This window comes from Ovis canadensis, chromosome 25, assembly GCF_042477335.2.
Source record: "Ovis canadensis isolate MfBH-ARS-UI-01 breed Bighorn chromosome 25, ARS-UI_OviCan_v2, whole genome shotgun sequence".
NCBI classification, from domain to species: Eukaryota; Metazoa; Chordata; class Mammalia; order Artiodactyla; family Bovidae; genus Ovis; species Ovis canadensis.
The window spans coordinates 60,931,437-60,945,936 of NC_091269.1; the positions used below are offsets into that span (position 1 = coordinate 60,931,437).

The 14,500-nt window shown below is 42.1% G+C and overlaps 1 protein-coding gene across 3 annotated transcripts in view; it reads right to left on the reverse strand.

The window, feature by feature from the left end:
* Nucleotides 1-14,500, reverse strand: part of ERCC6 (ERCC excision repair 6, chromatin remodeling factor) — a 71,306-nt gene that overhangs the window by 33,133 nt on the left and 23,673 nt on the right. For all 3 annotated transcript variants that reach the window (XM_069572565.1, XM_069572564.1, XM_069572563.1), the window contains exons 6-7: nucleotides 6,736-6,864; nucleotides 2,460-2,618 (exon numbers count right to left, since the gene is read on the reverse strand). In XM_069572565.1, the coding sequence (XP_069428666.1) occupies nucleotides 2,460-2,618; nucleotides 6,736-6,864 (288 nt within the window). The remainder of the gene's footprint in view (nucleotides 1-2,459; nucleotides 2,619-6,735; nucleotides 6,865-14,500) is intronic.

The following is a 14,500-nucleotide window of genomic DNA, read 5'->3' on the forward strand; positions in this document are numbered from 1 at the left end:
AAAACCTTCTTTTTACCATTAAGTTCCTTCTTGGTATCCCAGGGACATCCATGGTTTCAGGATCACTGACCTTAAAATTACAATACTAAAACCATTCAAATAAAAGCCCCAAAATCTACAGCTTGCAAGAGTTCAGAGGGAATTTACACAGCCCGTGAAGCAATGCAGGCTCACGCAGAGCTTGGTTTCACTATGCATCCAGCTATTTCTCTTTAGGACATAAACCTAAAGGCAGACTCCAGGTTCATCTAATTTCAAAGGAGGACATTCTGTAAAATTGTGAGAAAATATGTTGTACAATTTGCCCTGGCCCCTGCACAGAGAGGGGACAAGCCCTCTGAACACCTCTGTTCACAGAGACCTGCTGTTTGGCTGATGTGTAACTGCATTCTGGGAAGCCACTTCTACCAACACTACCTTAATAAAGATGATCCGGGCTACAATCCCACATGCCACACTATTTCATTATGGAAAAAAGGAGATGCACATTGACAGTCAATTGATCACAGCTGCTGCTCATTATCAGCCCACAGTTCACGCCTAGTTGGACTGTCACCACTCAAGAGAACATGTTTTAAGTTTTCAATCAAAACTACACGGCAGGGATGATCTTAGGTTTCCCAGGCCTGGCGTACGAGACCCCACACAAGTTTCACAGTAACAGGAAAGGAAGGGAAGAAAAGAGATGGGAAATAAGAAAATCCCAGAAATCATTTAAGGAAAGAAAGATAGTCTTAGAAACTATCTGGGGCAGGTTGGGGCATTCTAGTTATCAAAACCCAACCAGGGCAAACGAGAAATGCAGAGGCAAGCCAACCAAACAGCTTGTTTAGAACAGAGAAAGCATTTTATAAATGGTAAATTAATGATATACCTAGATAAGAAAACACTAAATGCCCATTTTCAACTTTGACTTTTCCATTGGGATGGAATGTTTTCACATGAAATGTAACAGAATTTCAATATCGGAAGAAAAAAATCTGCTTCAACACTTTATTGTAGTAACAACAGAACATTTAATATTTAAAAATCTCCCAATATATGTTCCCCTTCCTACAACTGTGTAAGTATTTCTAAAATATCCTAAAACTTTAAGTACTGCTCATGGGATGTGTTGATCTGCTAAATTAATGAGAAGAGTAAGGAATAAAAACAAAGCAAAAAACTCTGAAGATTAAAATAAAAAGTTCTCTACGTAACACTTTACAGTTTGTATTTGACCCACTCCAATATTCTTGCGTGGAGAATCCCATGGACAGAGGAGCCGGCGGGCTACAGTCCACAAGATCGCAAAGAATCGGACATGACTGAAGCAGCTTAATCCACAACACACACAACATTCCAGTAAACGTTTCTCTGCTGATGAACCAGAGTGTAGACAGTCATTTTCTGCTGTGGCCGCCTTCAGGCACGCTAACATTCTTTTAAAGGGGTCGTCAAATCACATCCTGTGACTGCCTGGGGTTTCTAAGACATAAATGTCTGGTAAATATCTTGCTGTTACTCATTAGGTAAAGCCTATTAGAATCCAAGGAGCTGTTGGATTATCTGGGTTTAAAATTAAATATTCCACATAATTCATCTAGCATTAATTGATTTACATAATTCATCTACCATTACTGATTTACAGAAGAAGTCAACTTACAGCTTAAATATGGAAATGTTCACTGGATTTCAAGATAAACTATTTCAGTCCCACCACAAAGAACAAGCATAGTTTAAATGTTTATTCTTTCAGAAGATTAAAGTTTTAATAGTTTATTTGAATCCTAAAGAAAATAAAGATTACAACCAAAAACTAGTTTTCTATCATTTTCTATTTCTATTATTTAGACTTTGACTTCCAAATTTATATAAAATTCTTAAAGACTGGGAGAGTAGGGAGAAAGCATAGTGAGCACACAAGTATGTAATGTCATTTGAAAAAAAAAAAAGTACCATCTATGAATGCTATCACACATAATGGTTATAAAAGAAATCCTCCAAAGATCCGACTTTCCCCATGAATAGACTTTGTACTAACTGTAATGCTCACCTGGTCTCCTGCCAGAACAAATATTTTAATGTAAAACTTAATAAATGGAACTAAAGGTATTATGTCTAATTTAAAATTCCATATTGTGTAAACTATTGATATTAACATAATTGAGTTTGTAAACAATCCATTTGTAGAAGCTAACCTTAGACACTGTATTGACCCAAAATATCTAGTGGGGCTCATCTGCAAAATGAAGCATCAATGCCTGGAATTCATTAAAAGTGTTACATGTTTAATTTCTCCTGCCCTACAGCTCCATTGTCTCGTAAAAATTTTCCTTTGATGTCCCCCACTAAAAGAATTAAAGGAATATTGTAATTGAAATGTCATCAATAATTCACAAGACCCTCCTCCACAGCAATACATCTGATGAAATATTAATTGAGCTCCACAGACTGACAGTCTGCAGAGAAGCACTTGCCTGTAATTTGAACCGCGAGTCCTGATCTTGCTGTAGCTCAGGCCTGCCAAGAAGGCAATTATCTGGATGGTCTTGCCCAATCCCATCTCGTCTCCCAGAATGCCTCCTGCCTGCTGGCAATGTAATTCCCACAGCCACCGAACACCTGTCTGCTGGTACCTACAACAGCAAGCACCAGCAAGAAAAGGAGAATGGCAAATGGTGGGTGACACAGATCGCAACAGAAAGTACTCATGAATTAATCATTTAGCGAGGTTCTAGCACCAGTCAGAGAAACATGCCGGATGTGTGTTTTACATGAGTATTATATTCATAAGGTCATACATTTTTGATTACCTAAAGCATAAAATCACACATTTTTCTTTACAGAACATTAACACATTTCTAATTAAACTGATAGATAGGGTAATTAGGGACTATTTCATTTCTTTTTCAACATTAGAAATAGCCTGGTAAACAAGCATAAACTTATTATCTTTTATTCAATATCTTCCTGAAAAAAAACTCAAATGTCTTTAGTTACATAAAGTTGTAAAAATTTTTCTATGAAAAGATGCATCAACATTTACTTTTCCAATCTGAACAGCATAAAAAAGCAGGACAGAGAAGACTACAATTCACAGTATATACTGTTGAAAAGTCACTTGGTAATCATATTGTCTTTTCAGAGGAAAAATTAAAATTTAAGGCCATAAACAAGCCTAGAGAAGAGGGCTAGTCACAAAATGAGTGCATAACATATGAGTCTGTCATATTACTAGCAGAGGCAAGAAAAAAAGGGGGGTTTAAAGGCTCAAAAACACAAAAGGTCTTTTAATATTTTAAAGTAGAACTTGACTCAGTGACTTTATCATAGATACAAAGGCCAGAGCTATTAAAATTTTGAATAAATAAATTTAAAGCTTGATTTTCAATAAAATTTTAAATAAGTACAGGTCAAATAGAAATAATACATTCCCTTCTAAAAAGAAGAGAGTTGGTATTTGCCCTTTCCCATCGATGGTATGTTTAATTCAACAATCTACATGTGAAGTTTAAAAAGAAACAAAGCAAAACGCATTTCTGAGAATGAAAGAAAGATTTAACACTATGGAATGGCATGAAGATTACATGCCAAGTTTAAGAATCTAAAGGGAAAAGCATTTAAAAGACAGTGAAAGCTAAAGATTCTGCCCCCGCCCCGTAAAGAAAATGCCAAGGCTCGTGAGGCGGCTGCCCTAGAAGAAGGCGGCTTTGCTGTTTCACTCCCCACACGTTTACCCTTTGGTACACGGCATCTCTACCTAAAACCTCACGGATTTCAGTCTCTGGGAAACTAGTTTTATTCACTCTTCTCTCAGTAAGCTTGTCATCATTAACTTTCCCCCAGTATTCTGAAAATCAGCTGTGGAAAAAAACCTAGTCCAAAAAGTTCCCCAAAAAACTGACGGACATTCACAATCCCCTAAATTCCAGTCAACCAGCCTCCTCTTACTGAGGCACAAAACTAGGGGGCCAAGTCCTCTGGGAAGAACAGGGGCCAAAACGTCCCGGTGGGCATTCCAGTGCCTTCCCACTACATGAAACCGTCTCCACCCAACGTGGCTCCAGTCCCTCTCGGTTTGGGGCCGATCAACGGAAAGAACCTGGAGAGGGACAGTCGAGAAACAATGAAAGGAGTACAGAAGGGTGACCAGTGTGGTGTCCAGAGGGAGCCAGGTCGCCCGGACTCCAGGTGACCCACGAGAGGCAGCCGCGGTGTGCTCAGCGTCTCCTCATCGACGCTCAAAACAGCATACGGCTGTGCGTATGAGAAGCTGATTGACACTAAAGAAATGACTTAAGGGAAAACAGCCGCTAGGCAGCCTTGTAAGTCACATCACTACATGGAAATCGCCAACCACACCTGGGGACATTGCGCAAAGATGGCCAAGAACAGACCCCTCTCTCTACGAAGGCCCTCGGGCTGCACCAGCACCCTGGATGGAAGGCACGGATCGCTGGCTGAGCACTCCCGGGACCTGGGTTCAGATTCCAGCAGTGGCACCAACTGACTCAGGTCTTATTGCTTTAATCTCCTTAATAATAAAACACTGTAAAACAATTACATACTTTAAATGAAAGCAGGCTATGGAATTCTGTTTTCAGAACTGCTTTGAAAACATAAAAAATTATTCTTCAGGAAAAGTTCAAGATTTTTACAAACTGCTGTAAAAGAGGAACAGAATTGCTATACTCTGCTTCCCCCACGAGCCTGAAGCACCACGAAAGAACCACAGATAACCGGTGTATCTTGGCACCGTCATGTTCACCCGGGACTGCACTTACTAGTGCGGCTAAAAGTAAGGTCAAAAGACTGGATTTTGTCACTTGATTGTTAAATCAGAGTCAAATATATTCACTGGGCCACTTTTCAAAACAGAATTTTAAAAGTTAACCAGGATGGTACAGAAAATAGCACTTAAATAGATAACAGTATCTGCTGACTCCTTTGTGTACAAATATATCCTATTAATTTCATTCCACAGAGTGTGGTAAATATGGTACAAATGTATCTACAGCTTAAAATTAAATTGGCCTGGCTAAAACTCAATCATGAAAGAAAAATGGATACTCTGCCAATGATATTACATTTTTTTTCATATACCAGAATAAAAGAAACAGAAGTTCTGTAACATTTATGAAATATTTAAAATTCTGCTTTTGAGAAATGAAAAATGAAAACAAAATACTTTCAAGGAATGTGCAATTGAGACAAAATTTTTTTAAACATGTATTTACATTAACTAAATAAGGTTAAGAGTCAATACACTGTTTGATACACTGATATACTCTTAATAGTAAGTAAAGTTTAGTTCTATTAATTGAAATTTCTTTGCTAGAAAGTCCCACATTTAGACAAAAATGCACATTCAATTTCATTCTTGAGGGTATTTGCCAAATCACTTAATACTCATGTAGAATCATCCTGTCTTCATTAAATTAATCTGTAACCTGGGTATTCCTTCCGCTAGTACAACACAGATACTATTTGGCCTGTTTCTTAGTAAGGAATCACTTTAGAGAAGATGAAAAGAGCTGCCAATCAATATTATCTCTATTCATCTTTCCATAGGTAATTTTCATTTGGGAAAAGCAACGGCCAAAGCAGCCACTTCTACGGGCTATAAAACACCTCCAAAAACTACCGGAGATTCCCTGCAGTTCTTCTTTATAGTCCTGTCCAGTGTAGCGACCCCACCAAGACACCTCACATCTCTGGGATTCAGCTCCTTATATGTTTATCGGGATGAAGTAACCGCTGCCTCTGTCCCCTCCACCCTCTAGAGAAAAGTTAAAGTTATGATGAAAGCTCTTTGAGAGGAAACATAAGAAGCAGGTTCTTTTTAAGTAGCCATCTTGCACAAGTTTCAGGCACGGCTATCAGCTGACTCTATAAAGGAGATTAAACCTGAGTGTCTCAAAGAAGGACGTTTACATCCTGCACCCAACCACCAAGTGATGATCTAAGAGACAGAAAGAAGCTACTTAACGCTTTAACTTCCTAGATGCATCAAGGACGCTTTCCTAAAGTTCCTTGTTAAGTAAATCCCAGGAGGGATGAGACTGCAAACCTGGCTCAGTATTTACACTCATCACGGAGACTGTGCCGGACCTTGCAGGCTATGGACACGCATCCACCACAGGGCATCCGTTTATCTGCAACCCTGGGCCAGTTCACATATGAAACGCAGTTTCAAGCAGAAACTCAGTCCTGAAGGTGTTTGCCTACATGTTCCCTGCTGATGTAAGAATAGCATCTACAGGAAATACTTAGATACACATCTGGTCAGCTCAAAAGTATTATACCCTTAGGTACAATACAAGACACTCAAAAAAATAACCTCTACAAAGTTTTTTATTTCAACACAGAAGTATAAGACCTCTGCAATATTGATCTTAATAAGGAATTCTTCTTAATTAATCTGATTTAAGAAATTAGAGATTTGGTCCCTTAAAAACAACAAAATAACTCGATATAAATAGCTTTTAAAGTGTTGTTTTTAGCCTGCTGATACAGGTCCACATAGACTCATAAGTTTATAGGCACACTGAATGCACAGGCTAGGCAACTTATTCTCATCTAATTTTAACGAACAGCATGTGGCTAAAACTTCACTTGACAGTAACCGAATTCACAGTGAACTGCGGCAAGCACCTTCAGGGCCCGCAGGTAACCACTCTGTAGTTCCTGAAATATTAATTTGAACACAATGGCTTGACGACAGATGCAAAGACAGGGGCTCGTGGCACATACTTAAAAAGCTTTCTGAACAGAAAACCCGGCATTTTAAAGCCTTCGTCAAGTTCAGCATCGCTCTCCTCAGAACCATCTTCACGCCTCGAACGCTCCTCTTTGTCCTTCAGCCTCAGCTTATTCCATCTCCTGCCATGAAAACAAAAGTCGTATTTCCATTACTTCGGTTCCGAATCAGATTAAAATAGATAGTTCAAAGTAATACAAAGAAAAAAAAACGACAAATAGAAGCCCCTTAGTTTTCTGCTGCCCCCATTGCCCGAAACACTGATGTGCAAGAGAAAAAAGAAGATCATCTTTCCCCTCTTCAGTTCAATTCTCATTTGAATTATTACAGCTGCTCTAGAAATATTCCTGTAAGGTCTCATTTCATTACCAAAACTACTTGCTCCTCTCCCGGCATACCCTAAGGGAAAATTTCTCTGCTAGTTCCTAAGATATATGAACTTAATTCTAGAAAAGATTCAGTGGAAATTTCAATATAACTAAATTTATAGATACTAAATGTCATAGCTCCAAAATGACAATGTAAGAAAAAATAAATTTTGTTTATAATCACTATTTCTGTGCTAAAGATATGATGGTCAGACCATAAGACAGCACAACATCTTGGAACACAAAGCAAGTTTTTGGTCAAAATTACTGTGCATCAGATTCACATGTTGATTGCTTAATTAGGGAGAGGCATCACCCATATAAAAGTAAGGATAATGGTACAACTGAGGAAAAAAGTCTTCGCTAAATAAAATCTAAGTTATAAATTTAGTTATGTGATGCTTTCAGATACGAAATAGGATGAACATTTATATTTCAGTAGAGTGACTCCATGTATGTGTAACAAAAGAAACGTCTAAAGATCTGAGCGTATTAGTGGCACGGCAAGGCTACTGGGGAGGTGCAGCCATTTAGTCAGACTAATTTTGCACCCATATAACTAAATGGACACTGGTGTCATAAGGGAGGGGAAAAAAAAGTCAACAGCCTCACGTTCTAGTTGCTCCCAAAATAACAGGATAGCTTCTTTAGTATGCATGCAACTGACACTTTGAATCTCACAAAATGGTGGAAATGAAACAGAGCAGTTAACACAGATAAACGCCTTCCAAGCAGAACGCTCTCAGGACGGGGATGAGAACAGCTACGCGTTTAAGGAGTCATTAATCCGCCCCGACTCTGCGGGACTAGCAGAGAAAGTGGGAGGGAAGGTAGAGGGAAACACGAGAGGGTGCTGCTGCACACGCCGCCCAGGGGGAGAGCGTGTTCTCCAAACCAGCCACCAAACCAGCACAAAGGCCAAACGCAGGGGCAACAGGCAGCCCTGTGCGTAGATGCTGGAAGACCTCAGGAGCACGTCCTCTGATTAACTCCAGCCTGGTGACAACGTCAGCGCTTCAGAGTAAGGAGAAGAAGGGCTGGCTGAGGCTTCCCTGTGATCAGCAAGGAAGAACTAGTTGGTGATCTGAAACTACTTCAGTGCCCATAAATAAGCACTGCTGCTGATTTTCAGAGAACAGACAACGGGAGAGGCAGTACATGGCCGCCTAAGGAAACAGCCACCACTTAACCATGAGGTTTCATACGTGACAGTGTTTTTATGGGAAATGCTAATGGCCTTTTGTGCTTAACTTCTAAAGGCAATCTCTTCCTCTCTTCAACTAGTATTTTTCTTTCTTAAAAGTCATCACCATCCAATTCAGGAAGTACCTCTGAGTGGCTCTAACAGTCTTAGCTCCTCTTCTGAGTTGCACACTACCTACAGATCGAGGTGTGCAACGGTATACAGCAGTGGCAACAGCGGGGGCAACCTGGGCGTCCTCTGAAGGTGAACCCCCCCAGGGTAACTTGACAATGTCTGGAGACAATCTGGTTGTTACAAGTGCTGGGGGGGAAGGGAGACATACTATTGGTATTTAGCAGGTAGAGGCCAGGACGCTGCTAAACATCCTACAATGTCCAAGACAGTCCTCTACAACAAAATATTATCCAGTCTGAAACGTCAACCATGCCAGGCTGAGAAAGTCTGATATGAAAGTATCCCTTACAATTAGAACTTAGAAACTAAAATGATGTACATCCATTTTCCTGATATATACATATATCAGATCTATACATATCTGATTCTCATTATCTGAAATTTAGCCGATATATACATATCTGATTCTCATTATCTGAAATTTAGCAAGCAGGCAATTTCAGATAATGAGATAGCCCTCAGTACCCAAATTCTTACTATCAGAGCTCAGAACCAAACATCTGCATAATAAAAGATATTTCTTTTTAGCAAATTTGTGGATAATATAAATTTTGAGAAAAAAATCACAAAAACTTAAAAATAAATCACAGCCACTTAAAAATACTTCACTTTGCATCTACTCAAAAATAATTTTACAGGGAGAAAACAGCACTAGAAGATGCTGGCTTTACAAGTTTGGCACAGCAAGGTCACTGAATATTCTGCACACAGGAGTTTCACACCTTAAACTTCACTGACAATGATAGCTATTTCCTTAGACTTAGCCAGTCAATCTTTGTGGCTGTTAAATTTCCCACCACATCACGCTGCTTCAACAGAGTTCCAGCTTCCTCGCTCTCACTCTCTCTTCTCTGAAATATGCAGGCAGCATGTTGCCACCGAACACGCAGCACCTAGGAAACCACACAAGCCACTGCAGAATGACAGCATCCCAGTGCCTTCCGCTTCATAGAGAGAGATGGAAAGAGACAAACATTCATCCAGTTCGGCTGACAGATGACTAAAGGCGGTGAAGAAAAAAATCATTATTGCCTACAAGTATTTGCATCATTGTGAAGACAAACTGCCCCAGTAGAATCACGTGCACATATTAAAGGCAGAAAATACCAGCGTTATGAAACCACATGCACGTGCGGCTGCAGCTGAGAGGCTCTCCTGGCACACAGAGCAGTAACTCCCCACGCGGCAAACCACCAGGAGGCCTGGCCGCCTAACCAGCGCCACCAACGTGCGGCAGCACCGAGTGCTGGTCAGCAAGAAGCGCCACGTGGCGTGCTGGTGGGGTGGAGGAGAGCCAGACTCACCTCAGCTCCGGGAGAAACTGATGTCTTCCCGCCCCAGATGCCAAAAGGGTCTAAAACTGCTCTCTTCAGGGTGCTTAACTCGCGGTCCTACCGTCTGGCAGGCTGAGCGGCCTGCCCAGTCTGCAGGTATAAAAGGGGCTTCCCTGCTGTGAATAAAGTGGGTCTGACATGTGCCCAGTGAGCACAGGCCCAAATCCTCAGGCTCAGACGGTCCAGAACCCAATCCCACTGCCATGCATTACCACCTCAGCCCTCAGCAAGCAACTTAACCTCTTTAGCACCTAGGTTTCCTCGTCTCTGAGATGAGGGAAGAGGGGCACCTGCGCCACTGGATTTGGGGGGGATTAAACGAGGTGCCACATTTAAAGCACTTATCATAAGGCAGGAATATAATAGGTGCTCAATGCGTTACTGTGCTATATATCATCATATGCACTTACTAAAACTGCACACAACCCTGAGGGAGCTGTCACGGCGTTCACTTACAGAGGAATAAACAGAGGCAACGTACAGGCTAACCCAATCTGTACGAACACGCGACAGGACTCTGAACAGGTACCTCTGCTCAAAGACCACGACAATCTGTCAAACGGATGCTCAGTAAGTGACTGTGAAGAGCATGGTCACCGTGAGTGAAGACACTTAGCCATCAGAAGACAGCGGCAGGAAAACGTCCACTTAAGACACTTAGCCATCAGAAGACAGCGGCAGGAAAACGTCCACTTAAGAGTTCTGTAGCAGATCTGTCAACAGTGAACTGTCATGAAGCATGGCCACTTTTTTATATGATAGCAACAACAAAATAACTACAGAATAACCTGTGAATGGTTGGGAGTTAGTCAAAATTAAGATCTGGACCCAGAGATCTGAAATCTTAAAAGTGGCCTCAGAAATGTCTAAATTCAGTTATTTCAATAAATAAGCTAGGTGACGGATTTTAAAAGTAGAACAGGGCAGTAAATAGTCCAATATTTACACTTTTGAAAAAGCAACGACTTTTCATGTTTCCCACCCCCTCGTTTTAAAAGCGTCCCACATGTAAGAGTCACAGCTGCAGCCACACAAAACCAAGCGGGCCTGGTGTTCTCTGGCAGGGCTTCCAACTCCCCACACGCTGCCGTAGTCAGCCCACTGCCTACGCTGCTGGCAGCTATTTAGGAGAGAACCCAGTAATAAACATAAACTTGCAATTCCAATCAGATGCAGGCAGGGCAAATGCTCCTTGGCTTCGTCACATTCGGGCGGGAGTGAGAAACCTGGCCCAGGCTGTGGGCCCTGGGGCTGATACTGCGGTAGCGATCTGTCAGCAGCGGCTCGGACCCAGGGCCCGGCAGAGCAACGCTGCACAGCCAGCTGGCCTGCACAGGAACAGCATGTCTTTCCCTTGTAGCCTACTGGCATGCCTTGTCGAAGGAACCCTGAGAATACACCTGAGAGGTTAACTTCTTTTCAAAGGAGAATTTCCAGCATGTCAAGGACGTTCAAGATGCCAGAGCAGAACACAGCCAGCTGCCACCATGCTGAACCTCAAAGCCCGCGCGTCACTGCGCATCGGTATGCCCCGTGCTGTCCCCAAGCTTCCTCCCGCAACACACACGTTCATTCAGGGGCCTGGGGACCCGTCACACCTTGGCCCGAGCAGCACCTCTGGAAGAAGTCTTGCCCAACCAGTCAGTGAGGTGTCCAGTCCTCCAAACACCACGCGCCCTGGGCACACCTGATGTCTCCACTACCAGAGTGTGAGCGTCTTTTGATATCTGTATCTGTCCCCCCTGTTAGACTGGGAGCCACTTGAGGTCAGAGATGGTCTCAGTCATTTTAATATCTTTAAAGACTAGCATAGTGCCCACCTCACCAGAGGCTCGATAAATGCTAAAGGAATGAATCAACAGGGTTCAGAATTGGGTGAGGAAGACCCAGGGGCAGAGTACCATGGGCAATGGTTCAAGAAACGTCCTGTTCTAGCTCCTTTAGGCCTGCCTCCTGCCGCACTTCCTGCCCCTTCTATATGCCTGACTCTGAAATACTGCTTTGGGCTGTAGCCCCTGCATAAACATGGCTGGGCCCGCTGCAAAGAATGAGGCTTGGCCAAGAGCGACTGCGAAGTCAGAGATGTTTAATTTAGAATTTTACAAGGAGAAAAAAAAAAAGAGGAGAGGAAGCTCATTACACTGAACGACAAAAATTTTGTAAGTTGTTCTCAATTCCTCGTTTCTGTGTTTCTGGGTTTCCCAGGGGGTTCACTTTGCAACAGGACTGGTTTTTGCACACCAGCTGATGGGAATAAACAAGGAGTCCTGAGTCTGGGTCCAAGGCTCCCAAGGACCAGGTGGGAAAGGCTGGGTAAAAGATTCAACTTTTTATGAAAGGATTCATCTCTTGGCAGAGGAAAAAAGTTTACTAGCCCTAACCTATATTTACATTAACAGAAAGGAAACAATGTTTCTAGTGTTCCCACTTTCATCTTTTCTTTAATCCAACATATAATAGTCACAGCTGCAACCCAACAGAATGAGGTGGGTGTGGCACTCACTGGGAGGTTTTCTAATTCCTCTAGTCCCTCAGACTCCAGCGGTAGCTACCAGAGCAGAACTAGCGAAACACACAAATGCAAGCTGCCCACTGAGAAGGGGAAACCGGAGGCAGGCAGAGAGCTGCACTGCAGGTCTGTAATTAGCAAGGGGAGGTCTGAACTTCAGAAATAACATTTGACAGCGCTGCATTTGTCTCCTCGACCACAAAATGAGCCAAATAATAGGTTCTTATAGGACTAAATGAAGTGATAGGTTTACTATATGCTTTGGAAGCTATTTTTAATACTGCATAGATGTCAGATACTATATCACAATTATTGGCAGATTACACAGAAAAGCAAAACTGAGAAATCTGAATTAACTGTAGGTTAAACGTGAATAGTAACAAATGTCAGGACACTGTGGAACTGCAATCTAGGGTGGGCAGGAGTTAAGTGTACAAGTCTAGGAGACTATCACGCTACTGTGCCTGTACTATCCGCCAAGATCAATACTATCACGGTCACTCTGAGCACAATGTCCTACTCACTGAGCGAAGCAAAGACGTAGAAAACCAAGCCTTACAAGGCACAAGAGAAGCATCTGGAACACTGACCTCTGAACAGAGCAAACTATAAAGAACCAGTGTAATCTTGACCCCTCCACACTCAGAACCAACTAGTAGGCTGTTGGTTAGAAGCACACACCCTGGGCAGATGTCTAGTGCCCCCTAGTGTGTTCAAAGGAGAAATGATTTTTATTTCTCCCCAGCTGCTAATAATGTACTTATATAGAATTTTATCACTAAGTGGACATAATCATATTAATAATATATGAAAGTTAAGAAAAGCCTAACATTAAACAAAACTAAGTTTATAACAGCATATACAGTATGAGCTGGCTGCTGCTAAGTCGCTTCAGTCGTATCCGACTCTGTGCAACCCCAGAGACGGCAGCCCACCAGGACCCCGTCCCTGGGATTCTCCAAGCAAGAACACTGGAGTGGGTTGCCATTTCCCTCTCCAATGCATGAAAGTGAAAAGTGAGAGTGAAAAGTGAAAGTGAAGTCGCTCAGTTGTGTCCGACTCCTAGCGACCCCATGGACTGCAACCTACCAGGCTCCTCCGCCCATGGGATTTGCCAGGCAAGAGTACTGGAGTGGGGTACCATTGCCTTCTCCAATGCATATTAAATGTAACTGTTAAAAGCGCTTTTTACCCTGGAAAAACGTTATCTTTTCATACATATGGATATTTATATAAGCTCTTCCTCATGATTCTCCCAGACCCTCTTAGTGGCTTGATGAAATCTTAGTAGAAAATGTTTTATCTAATGGACATACAAATAACAAGACTAGCTAATTTTTGTTGAGTGTCTGATATCTGCCAAATGTCTCAGATATATTACCTTTTGTAATTCTAACATCACCCTTGAAGAAGGTACTGTCATTTACAGATGTGGAGATACACAAGACCTCATAGCTACTCACCAAGACTTAGGCATTCTGACTCATGGCCTGTGATTTGCACCCACTATGACATATAGCCTAAAAGAAATCCAACCTTGAACATTCACTGGAAGGGCCGAAGCTGAAGCCCCAATATTCTGGCCACATGATGTGAAGAGATAACTCTGGAAAAGACCCCGATGCTGGAAAAGATTGGGGGCATGAGAAGAAGGGGACGACAGAGGATGAGATGGATGGATGGCATCACCAATTCAAAGGACATGAGTTTGACCAAACTCTGGGAGATAATGAAGGACAGGGAAGCCTGGTGTGCTACAGTCCACTGGGTCGCAAAGAGTTGGACACAACTTAGCAACTGGACAACAACCAAAATGCCCCCCCTGGCTGTGGACAAGCTATGTTTTGCAATTATATATACATACATATTATGTTTTAATACAGAATATATTTCATGAAATTAAAAGACGCTTACTCCTTGGAAGAAAAGTTATGACCAACCTAGATAGCATATTAAAAAGCAGAGACATTACTTTGCCAACTAAGGTCCATCTAGTCAAGGCTATGGTTTTTCCTGTAGTCACATATGGATGTGAGAGTTGGACTGTGAAGAAGGCTGAGCGCCGAAGAATTGATGCTTTTGAACTGTGGTGTCGGAGAAGACTCTTGAGAGTCCCTTGGACTGCAAGGAGATCCAACCAGTCCATTCTGGAGGAGATCAACCCTGGGA